Raw genomic sequence first — 18,154 nt, 5'->3', positions numbered from 1 at the left:
ATCTTGACATTTCACTTGCTGGAACCTGTTCCCCTTAGGAAATGCAGCACTAACCAGTTTCACTCTACCACTTGGTCTAGAGGTACCTGTCCTCTTTGGTGTTTTCACTTAAGAATGATCAAGGATCTTGAAATCACCCACTCAAAAAGCCTGGTATGATGGCTTATAGAGAGACTGAGACTTGGAAATTATGTGAATAAAAAGTGTGCTGTAAATAGCAGCCTGTTTACCTCTACTTTGGGGGGTTTCCTTATAGAAAGCCCCCTTGACCAGTCCTACCGCTAATTCCCAAAGAAGAAAAAATACTTTACCTATTGCATGGACACATTTTCACTTAAGTCTAGAATCCCACAGTTTAGACGGCACAGGAAGATGTGGCCTCCTTTTCACATGAGACTTTCACTTTTGTTTCATTGCCATTGCCACCCCCCTCCTTTTTTTTTTTTTTCAAACACAATTGTTTTGAAATTTCACATTATGAACTCTAATCCCACTCACCTCCCAGTCCTTCCATACCTGCCTGCAGCATGTTGCATGTTCTTCCCTCCAAGTCCCCATATTAATTTAAAATGAAACAAACAACAAGCAAAATCCTACCTTTGCTCCTCGGTCTTTCTTTCCAGCACCTCTTCATTCATCCTACTGGTATCAGGAGTTGCAGTGTTTCATTCAGTGTACGCTTTTGCCTAGTAAGTACCATCCTCAAAATGTTCATTGCAATGAGTCATTGGTCTGGTTCAAGGCCTCTGGCACACCATCTTCACTCCTCTCTGATGCCCTGCTATTGCCCCAAGTCATGGAGATTCTGCAGTTGTGGTTCCACAGGACTAGTCCCTTCATGCACTCCAGCAGGTCATAGATAGAGTAGATATTAGGGTGGGCCAACCCAAGGCCCAGGATGTAGGTGTGAGTGGTAGCTGAGCTGGTCAGTCCAGACCACTGTGACCACCTCTGTCAGGAGATGATTGGAGATAGCTCTCTTAGGGTGAGGGGCAGAGCCTGGCTAGCTCTCCTGAGTGTGGTAGTGCTAGGGTAGCTTTCCCATGGGGGAAAGTAAGTTCTGCTGCAATGTTCAGTGAGGGGCAGGACCAGCTATCCCAGGGCCAGTGAGGGGCCTTGTTGGTTCAGCATAGCCCTTGGATTTTAACATGTATGGTTTCTCTAATGCCCTGTGGTAACACAGCCCATGGACATCATCAGCCTCCAGTTTCAGCAGGAACATGGTCCCAGATATGGGCCTCGGCAGCATTCCTGGCCTGGATGACATCATAGCCCTAAGTAACAGTGCAAGCCATTCAGATTGGCATGACCCTGGTGGTGGCAAGACCCTTGGACACAACACTGCCACAGGATACAGCCTAGAACCTTGGCATCTGTGTGGCCTTTTGTGATAATTCAGGCCATGGACATCAACATAGATCCTGCTGTGATAGGACTATGGACCCAGATATGGTACTCAGCAGCAGCCTGGGCCTGGATGTTACCATGGCACCTGTGGCAGTGCAAGCCACTCAGATCTGTATGACTCTGGCTGTAGCAGGACCCTCAGATCCCCATCTGACTTGGGTATTTGTGTGACCTTTGGTGTTATCAGGGGCCACAGATATCAACCCAGACCCTGGCTGTAATAGGGTCACAGACCCAGTCATGGCCCTATACTACAGCCCTGGGTGCCACCATGGCCCTTGGTGCAACACAGGCCATCCAGATTAGCATGGTCCTTGTGTCAGCATGGCCCTTGGACATGGACTCGGGTATCTGACCAGACCCCAGTCATCCACATGGCCTTCAATGGTTACTGAAACCATGAACATCAACACAGATGCTGGGTGCTGCAGGGCCATGGCCCCTGGCAGCAGATTGGGTCTGGATGCCATTATTTTCCCTGGTGGCAGCACAGGCCACTCAGGTCAACATGGCCCCCATGGTGCCATGGCCTTTAGACACCAAAATGACCACAGGTCTTCATGGCCTTGGTGGCAACATGGGTCATAGACATCAACACAGCTCTCCCACTCCTGTGACCAGGACCAGCTCTCTCGCATGAGGAAGTGGGAAGGAGCAAGGGAAAGAAGAGGGGATATTTTTGTTGTTTGTTTGTTTTTTACTTACTCAAGCCACCATGGGGCAAGCTCTCCAAATCTCGGCCACTCACCTGCACCACCCATGCCAGCAGAGATAGCTCATCTGTGTTGCACTACAGAGATTCAGGGCCCACTCTCTTGGGTGCTGCAGTTGGTGAGCAGGGTCAGCTCTGTGCAGCCCTATCCTCACTGTTTTCAGTGGTAATAGAAGTCGTGGACATCAACGCAGACACCTTGAACCAGATAAATGACACTTTGGAATGAACACTTACAAGTAAAGATGTATGAACTAAAGGATGTACTGTGAGGCTCAATGGGCCACACAACAGCTTCCATGCTGAGTTAAAATTCTTTTTTTGTTTTTTCTTAAAAAATTTTCTTTTGAGGGGGAGGTTGCAAGGGCAGAGGGCAGAAGGCAGAGGACAGGGAGATGACTGGGATCAGGATGCATGTTGTGAAATCCACAAAGAATCCAGCCCGGGCTGGACTAGAACTCACTAAGTAGACCAGGCTCATCATAGACATTTACCTACCTCTGCTTTCAGAGTGGTAGGATTAAAGGCATATCTCACTTCTAATCACCATTTCCATTTTTAACATTCACTTTGTCCAGACCATCAGCAAAATTAATAAGATCTTCTTGTGATGCAGACTCCATTCTCACTCTTTGGAGTGAAGTTTATTTATTTTTGGTTTCATCAGATCCAACACTAAACCTAATAAACCTAATCATTCCAAAGGGGGACCTACACACAGCTCTAAAAAACACATATTCCATATCTGTTGAATTACTACTACTACTATTTACTAGGAAATTTTATCTCCAGTTTTGAAAAATTGTCCTAGTTTGTTTTATTAGGAAGAGAGAGGTCCCCATTCCCCCAAATTTATTCATCCCACTTCATCAAGCATATTGTGAGGCCCAAGTTGACATCACAATATTTCTTGTCTGAACAGGTCATGCCCTTGGGGGTGGGGCAGCTGTGAAGGGTCATCACTATTTAGTCTACTCTGTGCCAAGTATGAGTCAGTAGCCACGCCAGGCCTCAGCTGGGCCACATCTGGAGAATTGGGGTGAGGGTACAACATCGGATAATACTGGATTCAGCAGTTCATCCTTTTGGGGGACATCAAGAAAAACTAACCTATGACCTCAGAACAAAACACCTGCAACAAAGGCCAGCAGGACCATTTGCTTGCCCTCACCTCTCTGCCCCTGCTTCTGCCTGCTCTCCATCTGCCTACCCACTAAGGTCTATGCTGCATATTATCTTTCAAACACCTAGAATGCCCCAGAGCAGATGTCCTGCAGGTGTGCCTGCAGATGGGAATATCTCTCCAAGTGTTATTCGAGTGACTGTGAAGACACCAGGCCACCAGAACAACTTTACAGTACCTGGTGATACCTCAGTGAGGCAATTCAAGGAGAAACTATCTGCTCACTTCAAATGCCAAATGGACCAATTGGTACTGGTTTACATGGGACGCCTTCTCAAAGACCATGACATACTGAGCCAAAGGGGCATCACAGATGGCCATATCATCCACGTGGTCATCAAGTCCAAGCATGGCTCCAGATCCCTGGCTCATTCTTTCCGGAACCTGTTAACCAAAAATCCCCGCCATCAAGACAGAAGCACCAAAGGAAACAGCACTAAGCTGTGCCAATCTGTAGGCATGGGTCACACCAAAGCGGAATCATCCTTCCTCAAGGAATCTGATGCACCCAAGGTGGGTACTCAAAATCCAGAAGTGGATAATCCAGAGCATATTGCACAAATGTTGGAGAATCTTTGTATTCAGAGAATGTTGTCCAATATGGATTTCATACGCCAGCTGATCTCAGAACACCCAGATATACAAGAATTCATACGGCAGAACCCAGAAGTCTCCCATCTCCTTGAAAATTCTGAGATCCTATGTCAGACTCTGGAGCTGGCCAGGCACCTTGCCATTATCCAAGAGATAATGCAGATAAATCAGCCAGCACAGAACCTTGAGCATCCACCAAACCTACATCCATACCTGGGCTTAGAGACAATTCCAATTGGGAACAATGTCCTGGGCCAGAGCTATGATTTCAATGGTCAAATGCTCAATGGCATGCAAGATCTTTTAGGGAGCAACTCTTTTACAGCCCTTCTGGCTGGACAAGTACTAGAACAAGTCCAGACTCCTTCCCTATCTCCACTGCCATCTAAGGAACAATGGGAACAATCCCCCAATGTCCATGTCATTTACGCCAATTCTTGTGGATTATCATCAATCACCCCAACAAATGCTACTCAAAACAATGCTAACAATGCTTCCAGGGAAATTCCAGCCACAGTCACCACCAACGGCGAAAGCCATGTCTGTGCTATTCAGCAGCCAGCTGAGATTCCAGCCTTACCCAGCACAGTAGTCACCCAAGAATTTCAGAAAGATAAGGGTACAACCCTCCCTCTAGGTAGCTCTAACCAGTGGTTAGAGGAAGATCTCCAGCAGTCAGATGAGCAGAACAGCTCTCAGATCACAGGAGGAATGATCCAGTTGCTGAGAAACTACCCACACATGGCAGCTCAGATGCTGCTGCTCATGAACATGCCCCAACAGAATGAGCAGTGGAGGCAGCAGTCACCCACATCCTTGCAGCCATCACAACTTTCTGACTTGCTTTTAGCCCTAGCCAACCCTAAAACATCACAAGCAATATTACAAATTGAGCATGGTCTGCAGCTATTGGCTACAGAGGCTCCTATTCTTTTGCCATGCATTGAACCTTACCTGTGGGGTCTAGGTTGGCTTCCTCCTTCCAGCTGTAACTACCCAGATACGGTGCCCTGGATCCTGAATGTGCCAGAGATGGCTGAACCTCAGTGGCCTGAATGCTGCCCCAAATCTGGAACAGTCCTGCAGAGAGTACAGCCCCCATCTGGAGATCCTTCCCATTCCCTACAAGCCCCCGAGGTTCATTTCAGCAAACAGATGGAACATCTCCAAGCCATGGGATTTGTGAATTACAATGCCAATCTGCAAGCTCTCATTGCTACTGATGGTGACACGAATGCTGCTATTCACAAGCTCAAGAGATCTCAGGGATCATAGCCAGCATATCTCTTCACCTGCTTTCTACCTCCATGTTGACCCATTTGACCACTTCACCTGCCTTTCCTACCTTTCCTGATGCTTCTAACTGGGAGAAGTCCCGGAACAGGAAAAAACCGATCAATGCTTGCTCAACTGAATACTAGATCACTGGTCATGGCTAGAAGATCTGTCAATAAAATGGCTACACCTACTTACCTTCATCAGAGGCTTTGCCTTGTTTTGTTATTATTTTTGTTTTTGAGACAGTCTTTTTTTTTTTTTTTTTTAGACCAAGCTGGCCTTAAACCCTGTGATGATAGTTCCGCCTTTGCTGCCTGAGTGTTGGGATTACTTGTGAACATCATCATGTTTAACTTGTCCACCCTCTGCGCTGCCATGCAAGAAATCAGCAGAATGTGCTTGATGTCTTTGTTTTGCCTACAGACACAAACACATACATTTTATGCTTGTTTTGATAGATAATTGCAGTTTCTTATACAATTGTCAGGGAACAAACACATGCATCCAAGGATGTGTATATAAGAATAGACCATATGTAGTGGAAGAGACTTGTGAAATAAAGGGAACATCACATAGGCCCAGATATTTAGTTATAAAGATTGATATTTAGTTATGTTTTTTAAAGCTGAATTTAACTGGAAAGAGCAGGAAAGATAGATCCTCATAGATGCAGGTAAGAAGAATTCACATATGAATGAGATACTGATGTTTATAGTTGGAGCCTCTTACTGATTATTATTTCCATGTATTATCATGTATTATCATGTAAGTCTTATTATAGACTTAGATTGTGACTTGCCTTCTGTTAGCAATCAGAGGTACAGCTACTGCCACTTTCACTGAAGATTCCCATCATCTCCACCCAGTCCTTCATAGGACACTCTGCCCCTGCATGATATCATACACTTCATCAAGCCCCATCTTCTCCTCCCACCTTGATAAAAGTATCTCTGCCTGGCAGGATACACAATCAATTATGATTCAATTATTAAGCAATACACTCTTGCTATATAATGTAATAAGTTGGCATGGTTTCAGGTATTGACTAAATAGACAAAACATTCTTCCTTTTTGTTTTTTTAAATGTTCTAATATTTTATTTAGAGAATTAATGACTGGCATTGTGTCTATAGTTTGTTGTTTTGTTTTTGAGATAGACTCTCTTGTATCCAAAAGCTGGCCTAGAATTTATCATCATCAGCAACTGTAAAGGAGGCAGGACTACAAAGTTCCAGTACTTCTAGTAAGCCTCTTTTCAGACCCTACTTTATCACTACAATCTATCAAAAACATACTCAATGAAGAACTTATAGCTATATCAAATTTTCTCACTTTATATAAACAGCCCAAGATAGGTAGATGATATGTAGGTACATGATAGGAAGTTTAAATGGATGTAGATAGATGATAGGTAGAATAAATAGATAATAGATAGAGATAGATAGCTATAGATAGAAATGAGCCTTTCTATGTAGCCCAGGCTAGCCTAGAACTTTTGGTCGTCTGGCTTCTGCCTTCCCAAGTGCTGGAATGACAGTTACATACCAACCATGCTGGAATATCATCTTCCTATTTTTCATCCCACCATATTTCAAAATACTGACCCTTCACACACACTGTCTTTAAAAATGTCACTAGTTTTCCAAACATCTCCATCTTATGATTAGGAACACATAACTTAGTCCAAACAAAACCCTCATACAGCTATCTTTCAAGGACTCCCTTAGCTGTTGTCTGTAATGGAAGTTGTCCACTGAAGTGCTGCTTCTCCACCACAGTAGCTGCTGCTTTTATTATTGATGTTCTCAGAAGTGGGTGCCATTCTTGCACCTCCTGTGTAAGTAAGGTTTTTCCTCCCACCGCCAGTCTTGTCCCGCCGCCGCGCCAGCCCCAAATAACGCACAGAGACTCTGTATTTGATATTATGCTGTTGGCCAGTTACTTGTTTCTTGTCGGCTAGCTCTGTCTTAAGTATTAACCCATTTCTATGTATTTCCATGTGGTCTTACCGAGAGCGGAGGAACGACGTTTCTGTTCTCTCCAGACTCTCCTTCTTGACTCCTCCTTACTACTTCCTCTTTCCTCCTTGTCTCCTAGTCCAGCCTGTCTTCCTTTCCTATTGGCCAACAGTGCTTTATTATTAACCAGTATGAGAAACATATATATATATATATATATATATATATATATATATATATATATAATGGTATCTCCCATCATCTCCTCTTTTCTGTCTAAATAAAAAAAAGGGTTGTAACCTTAACATAGCAAAATATATCACATAACAGTTATCAAATAAGAATCACAGTTAACACTATTTAGTCCATTAACATTTAGCAAGATTAAAAGAAACTATTCTATCATCTATCCTATATTTGTGAGTCTAAAGTCCTATATGTAACTTATCTTTAAGCCTAACTAAGGAAAACTATAACCATTACTATCTGTCTTCAACTCCTTCAAAGACCACAGAAGGATAGTATATAAATTCTAGAAATGACAGAGACATCTTGCCTTGTCAGTCACCTGAAGTTCTGTAATCTTCCATCTTCAGCCCATAGGACATAGTGTGTCTAGCAGACTCTTCAGCAAAGTAGGAAACTTTAAACTATCTTCTGGTATTGGCAGTTTGTCAGTCATTTTTCTCTGTGTCCTGTAGACCATCTGGCAGACTCTTCCATGAAGCAGGAACTCTGTAGCAATGTCCATCTTGTATCAGCAGTCACTCTTCTGTGGGTCCTGCATGTCCAGTTTATATAGCATAAAGTCAAACAGTCCAGACAAGAGCAGTATCTTGTCCAAATGGCTAGTCTTGCTATATTGAAAGCAAACTTCATAACGAGTTTCTTCAATGTCCATCTTCCTTTCTGATTCAGGTGGTGTTGCCAGGAGCAATTGTGCCTCATTGTCACGAAAAACCATAAACCATTTTAAATGCCATATTCTGTAGGTCTTTGAAAGGTTTGAAGAATGCCTATTTATCTCAAATACATCTCTATATATCTAGAAAACCTAATTCACCTTACTCTAAGTTTTGACTATCATAGGTAATTATCTATAGTCTGTACTACATTATACATTACATTTCTACACAATACCTAAACAAGAGGAGAAATATACACATCACAAAATTGACCTTAAATTGTATCAATAAATGAAAATCCATTCCAAAACAAAGTATTCATATCTATACCATAATTGCCTTTTTACCTTTAAAAAGAATATTGGTATGGTCATTAACCATGTATAACCAAGCCCATTTAAATGAAAACAAACATTTGTGAACAATATTTGGGCATTTGGGCGTCGTTCTTTTCAAACTACTTCCTGCTGGTAGGGGGCGCTGTCATAAAGACCCTAAGAAGACACAGAAATCCTGGCTGTAGTCTGCACAGCTGCCTTGTTCAAGCTGTTTTAAATGTTTGATCATCAGGAACATTGTTTCAGGGGTTCTGGCTTGCTCAAACCACATTAGTCTGGAAGGAATCCACAGCTTTTTATTTTCTGTGGAAACAAAAATAGAAATCCTTTTCCCCAGTAACTTGTCCTTAGACTTGAATTTTGGAGTCAAAGCATTTTTAAAATATATAAATTGAATCAATCTAGCAGTATTTCCTTTAACAGTTGTTTCTTCAGCAGTCAAACGATATAAAGACAATATAATGGCATATAGTATACAGATTCTTTTTGAGCTTTTCATTTTTACATGGCTTTATTATTACTCTCTTTCTTCTTTTATTTTTTAATTTTTTGAGACAGGGTTTCACTGTGTAACTCTTATCTGTCTTGGAATTCACTCTGAAGACCAGGTTTATTTTGCAAAAACAGAGATCTGCTTGCCTCTGTCTCCCAAATGCTGGGATTAAAGGCATGTGCCACCACACCCAGCAGTTCTCTGTCTTTTTAAAGCCATTTTTTTCTTCTCCCAAGCTTACCTATATTTTAAAACACACTGTAAGCCTTTAGAGGTTTTCTTAATGTGAATCTGTCTTTACTGTAAATCTTATCTTTTTCTGGCCACTAGTCTTTTATCTGGTAAACAACAACATTGCTGAAATGAAGGTCATAGCTGTGTCAGCCGAGGTTTAACAAAGGTGGCAGCGGGTACTTTTACCACCTTTTACCACTGAAAACTGTGCTCAGTGCCTTGGTCTGTGCTGCCATCTAGCAGCACGCTGCTGGCTTGGAGATGTGGTCACTGCCATTGCCAGCTCTTGTACACACCAATAAATTGTTAGCAGAGTTATTTAAAAGCCTTGCAGTTTTTTGCCGCTTATGCTGAGTCAGGAAATTTTCCTTAAAGGAGCGTGCTATCTGCTCGTCTCTCGCAAGTCAGAGTCCAACTGAGAAAAATGCTGCTACCAAGAAACCTTGCTTGCCTCTGTTCTTTTGTTTTTAAACCCTTTTTAAAGCTTTTGTTAAATTTTAAGTGAAGTTCTTATTAGTCACCTGGTCACCATATGTAAGAAGTAAGGTTTTTCTTGTCCCACCGCCAGTCTTGTCCAGCCGCCGCGCCAGCTCCAAATAACACACAGAGACTCTGTATTTGATATTATGCTGTTGGCCAGTTACTTGTTTCTTATTGGCTAGCTCTGTCTTAAGTATTAACCCATTTCTATGTATTTCCACGTGGTCTTACCGAGAATGGAGGAACTGTGGTTCTGTTCTCTCCAGACTTTCCACCTTCTGGATGCTTCTGGACCCACATTCTCTACTTTCAAGATGACTTTTGGATCCATCAATGGAACAATTCTCTAGTACATTCATCATAGCTATGCCCAGCTCTGCTCAATCAGTATAAACAAAGAAAGCACATAGCCATGTTTGCTGGTCTTATTTACATACATACATTACTCAAAGCCTCAGTTAACCTATTCAGTCATCCTAACCACATATCATAGGCAACAATTCTCACTAGAATCCACATCAGAATCACATCGGGGCAGTGATTTAAAACACAGTTTTCTAACTACATTCTAAGAATTTTGATTCAGTATATCTAGACTGGAGCTCCAACTTCTTTTCTAACAAATCTCCTAGGGGATATGAATGTTGGTTGCATCAGATTAACAGAAATGATCATTTCTTATTCTTTGTAATGAATATGTCATATCTTTCCTGCTGTATGGAAAAGTTCAATATATCATCTTTTTTAGTCTTAAATTTTCAAGGAAATTTTACCTCTTTCAACCAAAAGACCAACAAGATCCAAAGACATTCATGAGCCTTTGCTGTCAAATGACTATCAAGTTAATGCCTCATCTTACTCATTCAGCCTTCCATTCTGATATGAAGAATAAGCAGTCCACATTCACAAGTCAAGTCATCCATTCCAGCACTTGCTCACTCTGTCTATTCAGGACTCAGGCTTGTGATTGCATTTTCCTCTCTTGCACCACTTTCCTCCTCCTTGTTGGAGTGTTTTCATCAAAATAAAACTATCACATGCTGGTCTTCAGAAAACAAAGCATGGGGCACTAAAAAGCATCACAACTCCGCTCTCTCATTTTTTCTACTCTTATTTGATCTACTTGCTTTCTGACTCATTTGTTCTTAAACACCCTTAAATCAGGATTCCTGTTCCCCACCACTATTCTACAGCTAGTATTCTGCTCCCTTTTTATGAAATCCTGTGGTCAACCCCAGTTCTTAGCCGCAGGTAGACTCTGTATCAACCCTTCCAAGGCTCAGGGAACATCATGGAAGAGCGTTGAAGAGAACATAAGAGCCAGAGGATGGGAAAGAATGCTGTGACATGCTGACTTCTGAAATGACATGGGCACTGCACTCACAAACTCACTGCAGCTACAGTTAGTTACCTACACAAGAGCTGTGTAAGCTCAAGCCAACATGTCCAGTTAGTATACCAGCAGGCTGCATGAATTAGACTTACTGGATTATAAGAAACAAAAACAAGAAGAGAGAACAAAAGGGTGGAAGGGAGATGTGTTGAGAGTTGTTCAAGTTGGGAATGGGTGAGGGAGTTATGCTGTATTCATTGTTATTGTCTTTGAAACTGTCAAAGAATAAATAAAAGTTAAAAAATTTCTGTAGTCAGTCCTCAATGCTTTGAAATGATCAGCCTAATTTGAGACAGTTGGTTATTCTGTCATTTTTGCAATGTCATTTGATCACTCATTTTCTGCTTTTTGTCTGTCCTTCCTGCTCTGTATTATAATATTCCACATTTTAACTATTTATGAGTCAGTATTTTTCAAATCTATCCCAATCTATGTACAATCAGAACCTTTAGTATTTTTCATACACACACACACACACACACACACACACACACACACACACACTAGGCATTTTTTGTTTTTTTTTTACTTAAAATTTATTAAGTGCCAACAGAACATTAGGCACATATATAACAGAATTGTACTGTCTCTATGTTGTTGACTATTAGTTACATAGATTTCTCAAAGATAACATTAAAGCTTGTATTTACAGAACTTTAGACAAAATAACAATACTGGAAGTCAGCAAGTTTCTGTCTAGCAAGGATTACCTTTTCACGACTGAGGGGTTATACAGAACCTAGAGTGCAAGAGTACTTCAATTCCACTGAATAATCTTTTTTTTTAATAACCAAGTCCATTTAAATGAAAACAAACAACATTTATAGACAATAGTTGGGAATTTGGGTGTCGTTCTTTCCAAACTACTTCCTGCTGGTAAGGGGCACTGTCATGGGGGATTCTAAGAAGATGCAGAAATCCTGGCTGTAGTCTGTAAGGCTGCTTTGTCCAGCTGTTTTGAATATAGGATCACCGGGTACTCTGTTTCAGGCAGTCTGGCTTGATCAAACCACATTAGTCTGGAAGGAATCCACCACTTTTCATTTTCTGTGGAAACAAAAATAGAAATCCTTTTCCCCAGTAACCTGTTCTTGAACTTAAATTTTGGAGACAAAGCATTTTTTTAAATTTATTTTTAATTTATTATTTTACATGTTGATCCCAGTTCCCTCTCCCTCCCTCTCTCCCTCCCTCCCTCCCTTTTACCCACTCTGCCCTCTCACATGCACCCTAACCACCCTCCCCTCCCATCCCCCCACCCCAATTCCATATGTAGAGGAATGCCATCCAGTTGGGGTCATGTAGATCTGACAGGTCATGTGAAGTTGGGACTAGGGCTTCTCTCCTGTCTTTAGGTTAAGGCAGTTATCCCTCCATGGGGGATGTGTCCACAAGGTCCTTTTGTGCACCAGGGATACATCCTGGCTCCACTGTCTGAGGTCCCTTAGACTGCTCAGTCCTTCTGGCTGAGACCTATATTCAGGGGGGCCTGAGTCAGTCCCATGCTGGCTTCCCAGCTATCAGTCTTGTGGCCCATTAGCTCCTCCTTGTTCAGGTCAGCTGTCTCTATGTGTTTCTGCATTCTGGTCTTGTTCTCTCCATCTGCATCTGGGTTCTAGTTCGACTCAGTGTTTATGTATGGGTGTTTGCTCCTCTTTCCAACAGGTATTGGATGAGGACTCCATGGATAAGTTAGTTGTTGATCTCACTATCCGTGAAGGGCATTTATGGTAGCCTTTTCAAGGAAGCTCAAATTGTTAGTTGGCAGCAGTCTTGTAGTTCTCTAGACCTTTCTTTGTGTTAAATTTTATCTTCAAACCAATATTGGCTCCCTCTTTTATGTTCTCTCTCTCTCTGTTTCTCTGTTTATCTCTCTCTCTCTCCTGTCTTCTATTCCTAACCAGGCTCAATCTTCCTAGTCGCGCGTATTTTCCTTTCCTCCCCCTCGTTTTATCCTACTTCTCTCTCCATTCACTGCCCCCCGCCCCACTTCCCCTGTGCTCTGGGGGATTTGTCCCTTTCCAGTTCTGTGAGGGACTTTATATGAATCTCTTAGAATACACCTTGTATCCTAGTTCCTCTGGTGTTGTGAATTATAGGCTGGTGATCCTTTGCTCTAGGTCTCAAATCCATATATGAGTGAGTACATACTATGTTCCTCTTTTTGTGACTGGGTTACCTCATTCAGGATGGTTTCTTCAAGTGCCATCCACTTGCCTGCGAATTTCAAGATACCATTATTTTTTTCTGCAGAGTAGTTTTCCATTGTGTAGATGTGCCACATCTTCATTATCCATTCTTCAATTGAGAGGCATCTAGGTTGCTTCCAGGTTCTTGCTATTACAAATAGTGCGGCTAGGAACAATAGTTGAACAGATGTCTTTGTTGCATGGATGTGGATCATTTGGGTATATGCCTAAGAGGGAGATTGCCGGGTCCTGTGGCAAACTAATTCCCATTTTCCTGAGGAACCACCATACTGATCTCCAAAATGGCTGTATAAGTTTGCACTCCCACCAGCAGTGGAGGAGTGTTCCCCTTTCTCCACATCATCTCCAGCATGAGTCATCATTGGTGTTTCTAATTTTAGCCATTCTGGCAGGAGTAAGATGGTATCTCAAAGTTGTTTTGGTTTACATTTCCCTGATAGCTAAGGATGTGGAGCATTTTCTTAAGTGCCTTTCAGCCTTTTTGATTTCCTCTATTGAGAATTCTTTCTTCAGTTCTGTACCCCATTTTTTAATAGGGTTATTTGGTGTTTTATTGACTAGTTTCTTGAGTTTTTTGTATATTTTGGAGATCAGCCCTTTGTCGGATATAGGATTGGTGAAAATCTTTTCCCAGTCTGTGGGCTGCAGTTTGGTCATGTCCACTGTGTCCTTTGCCTTACAGAAGCTTCTAAGTTTGAAGAGGTCCCATTTATTAATTGTTGCTCTTAGTGTCTGTGCCCCTGGAGTTATGTTCAGGAAGCAGTTTCCTATACTAATTTGTTCAAGGGTACCTCCTACTTTCTCTTCTAAGAGGTTCAATGTGGCTGGATTGATGTTGAAGTCTTTGACCCATTTGGACTTGAGTTTTGTGCATGGCGACAGACGTGGGTCTATCTGCAGTCTTCTACACACCCTCATCCAATTGTGCCAGCACCATTTGTTGAAGATGCTGTCCTCACCCCATTGTATAATTTTAGCTGTTTTGTCAAAAATCAGGTGTTCCTAGGTGATCCACTGAATAATCTTAACCAGCCCAAATTTCAAGTAATCTAAACATGGATGCACTCCAGACTTGCAATATTTAACTATGTTGCCAAATTTCTATATATTTGCTAGATAAAAGTAAATATCTCAAGTATCTATTACTAACTACATGCATCTGAACTGCATAATTTCCCTCATGTAGTGTTTTTTATATGGCCATTCCTGTCCAAAAAATTATAGAATTACAAAACTTTCAGTTTTTTACCTCTTCCTCACACTCCATACTATTTGTGTGTGTGTGTTTGTGTGTGTGTGTGTGTGTGTGTTTATACACATATATGTATATTCTGCTTAAATTGAATATAAAGAAAAAGGAACTGAAGATTTGGAAAGAAATCTTCAAGTATGGTCAACTGAATTCAGTTCTCAATAGAGATATTACATGTCCCAAAGGAACTTTTTACAGAGGCCCTAACTCTACTCTGAATCTCCATCTACCATGTATAGTGCTGTATGGAAGAGGACCATTGACCTAAAAAGGAATTCTCATCCCAGGGGCCTCATTATTAATAAGTAATTTGAGATAAAGGTAAATAGAAGTTAAATAGGGGTGGAGTTGGATTCCCAGGAACTCTGATCGCCTTGTAGTCTCCAGTATCCATAGTCTGAGGCTGTGATGTCAGTGCTGAGGTCACAGAGGTGACCTGATGGAATGGGTTCCAGCCCAGAAGGCCTACGGGGTGGCTGTGCAGCAAGATGAGGGCAGTTTGGAGCCCTGCCTAAGAGGAAGGACGGGGCCACAGCAGATTTGGTGTGTATCCCCCAGATCAGGCCCTTTTACTCCCCCTCCCCCCAATCCCATCATTCATCATCTGGACCATTTTCCTGGGCCCTGAGTGTTTTTTCCCTGACCAACACATCTTAATTCATAATTTTCCCAAACATCCCTCTCCAAGTGACCTCATGGTCCTTTTCATGTGGACATTACACCTTCCCCTGCTCCAAGACCCAAGGCCCTCTTTATACTCCTTTTTTACTGTCACCATTGTTTGAAAGGATGATCTCCGTCTCCCACTCCTATCCCCTCAGCTGTGTCCCCACAGACCTGGGCTTCCTGCTGCCCACCATGGCCAAAAGTGGAGAAGCTCTACCACAGGGCAGCCCAGCGCCAGCCCAGGATTCCCACCTCATCAGGGTGACAGTGAAGACACCCAAGGACAAGGAGGATTTCTCAGTTGTAGACACGTGCACCATCCGGCAGCTGAAGGAAGAGATATCACAACGCTTTAAGGCACATCCAAATCAGCTGGTCCTAATCTTTGCGGGAAAAATCCTCAAGGACCCTGACTCACTGGCACAGTGTGGAGTGCGAGATGGCCTCACAGTTCACTTGGTCATCAAGATGCAACGTCGGACCACAGGCACTGAGTGCCCAGCTCCTCCAGTCTCTACTCCAGGCCCCAATCTTGGAGTACTCCCTCAGTCAAGTTCTGTTTACCCTGTGGATGGGTCTCCTTTCAGCTTAGGTGTCCTCACAGGCCTCAGTGGCCTGGGTCTGACCTCAGGTAGCTTCTCTGACCAGCCAGGCTCACTCATGTGGCAGCACATCTCAGTGCCTGAACTTGTGGCTCAGCTCGTTGATGACCCCTTCATCCAGGGTCTGCTGTCCAACACAGGCCTGGTGCGCCAGCTGGTTCTGGACAATCCTCACATGCAGCAGCTGATCCAGCAGAACCCCGAGATTGGTCATATTCTTAACAACCCCGAAATCATGCGGCAGACGATGGAGTTTCTACGTAACCCTTCCATGATGCAGGAGATGATGCGTAGCCAGGATCGCGCACTTAGTAACCTGGAAAGTATCCCTGGTGGCTACAATGTGCTCCGTACTATGTATACAGATATTATGGATCCTATGCTTAATGCAGTACAGGAACAGTTTGGTGGCAATCCTTTTGCTACCACTACTACTGCTAGTACCACCACCACCAGCAACCAACCATCAAGGACAGAGAATTGTGACCCTCTTCCAAACCCATGGACTTCCACATATGGGGTCCCAGGTGGCAGACAAGGAAGACAGTCTGGGGACCAGGAGGCATCTGAGAGTAGAAATAGGCTTCCAAGCTTTTTAGGTAATACAGGACTCTTTGATTATCTCCAGCAGTTACACGAGACCTTCCAGTCCCTGGGACCCTATCTGCAGGGTACTGTCCCCACTCAGAGCCCAAGCCAGGAAGCACCACTATCAGAAAACAGAGTCCCACCAACTTTACCCTCATCACAAAAACCCGGGTCAGGCCAGTCTCTGCCCAAAGAGTCAGTAGCAGTCAAGGGAAAATCCTCCTGCCCAACTTTCTCGAGGCACTCATCGGACAACAGTACTGGACAAGGCGGAAGCCTACATGACACAGGGAAGGGGTCTCCCGGGCAGAGCACTAGCCTGCCCAATCTTACTTCTCAGATCGGAGATTCTGCCAGCAGGTCCCCATTTGTTCCTACACTATCTTCCCTTGTGGCAGCTACTACTGGAGCTCCAGAATCCCCTTGGCTGCCTCCAACAGGTTATCCAAGGCCTCTGAGACCAGCTGGCACAAATCAAGTCCCTCGAATACAGAATGAGATACACCAACAACTACCACTACTGTTTCACCTTCAGGCAGCCATGGCAAATCCCCGTGTCATGCAAGCCTTGGTACAGATTGAGCAGGGTCTGCAGATCCTAGCTACCGAAGCACCTCGCCTCCTACTTTGGTTCATGCCCTGCCTGACAGGGTTGAGTGGAATAACAGGAGGTACAGAATCTAGAGACAGTGCTGTTATGTCTGAGGATCCCCATCAAGCTCCAGCTCCTCAGGTTTCCCAAGCACAGGGTTCTGCAGAGCTAGGCTTCCATTCCACTCCCTTCCTCCAGGTGTTACAAGCCTTAGCTAGTACCAACCCTCAGCAGCTACAACTGGAGGCTCACTTCCGGGTGCAACTGGAGCAGCTACGGGCTATGGGCTTTCTGAATCTCGAAGCCAATCTCCAGGCCCTCATTGCTACAGGGGGTGATGTAGATGCTGCTGTGGAGAAGCTGAGGAAGCCTTAGGAGTTCTAGTTATTCGGACCATATCTTTTCCTTTGTGCCTTTCCCCCATGTCTTATTACCGTACTTCTCCTATTCTTGAATACAGCTGCACTATAAACCAAATTACTATGATGTCATTTACTGTGGAGACATGCTTTGGAGTCAGTGAAGAAGACAAAAAGCCAGAAATAGGGTGGGGATGCTGTGTGACCCAACTGTGCCTGCCACTTCCTTACCTGAGGCCCTCTAGAGCTCTGTGTATACCTATCTTGATATGCAATTACATCCAGTCTCTAGTGCCAGCTATTGCTTGAGTCTGATTCTTGTGAGCTCTGAGAAAAGGGGAGAAGCACAGATGGTAAAAGTTGTTGTTCTGAAGGGTTTAGGAAGCTAATAGGTGTAAGCTAGAGGAGCCAAAAGCTTGGGAATGGGAAGGAATGTTGCTGCCACCCTTTGAAGTGGAAGGCCCATGGATTTCCTGGAAGTTTTTCAGATTTTGCTTACTATAGGAGTTGCTACCACATCTTCTGTGTTATATTATGCCTTATTACTTGCCTGGCTAGAGAAAGATCATAACTTCTTGTATTTATTGTCCCTAAAGGCTATCTCACAGACTTGACAGTAATCACTGGGTGGATATGAGCTACAGGAGCAAGGATTCAGGCTCAACTATAATTATATATTCTGCAGTTTCAGCCAGTTTGTATTAGGTTTTATAGCCAGATTTAGGTTTAGGGTTGATTATTATTATTATTTCTCCTTCCTTTTTTCTTCTTTGCTCTTCTTTGATTTCCTACTTCTTTTCTTTTTGCAGATTTATTTATTTACTAGGTGCTTTGTGTGAACATATGGGCACATTGTGCATCCTTTTGCTTATAGATGCCAAAGGAAGGCATCAGACCCATGCAGCTGGAT

The 18,154-nt window shown here is 43.2% G+C and overlaps 2 protein-coding genes across 3 annotated transcripts; both read left to right on the top strand.

The window, feature by feature from the left end:
• The first annotated feature begins 3,068 nt into the window (after window positions 1-3,068).
• On the top strand, window positions 3,069-5,374 carry Ubqlnl (ubiquilin like). The gene has a single exon (XM_051192519.1). It carries the CDS (start codon window positions 3,342-3,344, stop codon window positions 5,169-5,171), a length of 1,830 nt encoding a protein of 609 aa, XP_051048476.1. The 5' UTR covers window positions 3,069-3,341; the 3' UTR covers window positions 5,172-5,374.
• Window positions 5,375-14,869: 9,495 nt separating this feature from the next.
• Ubqln3 (ubiquilin 3) lies at window positions 14,870-17,362 on the top strand. Of its 2 annotated transcripts, none has more exons than XM_051192518.1 (2): window positions 14,870-14,980; window positions 15,259-17,362. In XM_051192518.1, the coding sequence occupies exons 1-2, from the start codon at window positions 14,877-14,879 to the stop codon at window positions 17,258-17,260; spliced, it is 2,106 nt and encodes a 701-aa protein (XP_051048475.1). In that variant the 5' UTR covers window positions 14,870-14,876; the 3' UTR covers window positions 17,261-17,362. The 2 variants fall into 2 exon arrangements, with proteins under 2 accessions (XP_051048475.1, XP_051048474.1); XM_051192517.1 differs by having other exon boundaries at window positions 15,226-17,362.
• The last annotated feature ends 792 nt before the right edge of the window (window positions 17,363-18,154 follow it).

This window comes from Phodopus roborovskii, unplaced genomic scaffold, assembly GCF_943737965.1.
Source record: "Phodopus roborovskii unplaced genomic scaffold, PHOROB, whole genome shotgun sequence".
Taxonomy (NCBI): Eukaryota; Metazoa; Chordata; class Mammalia; order Rodentia; family Cricetidae; genus Phodopus; species Phodopus roborovskii.
The sequence above is the reverse complement of the archived record's forward strand: the minus strand, read 5'-3'. Positions and strand labels throughout refer to the sequence as shown.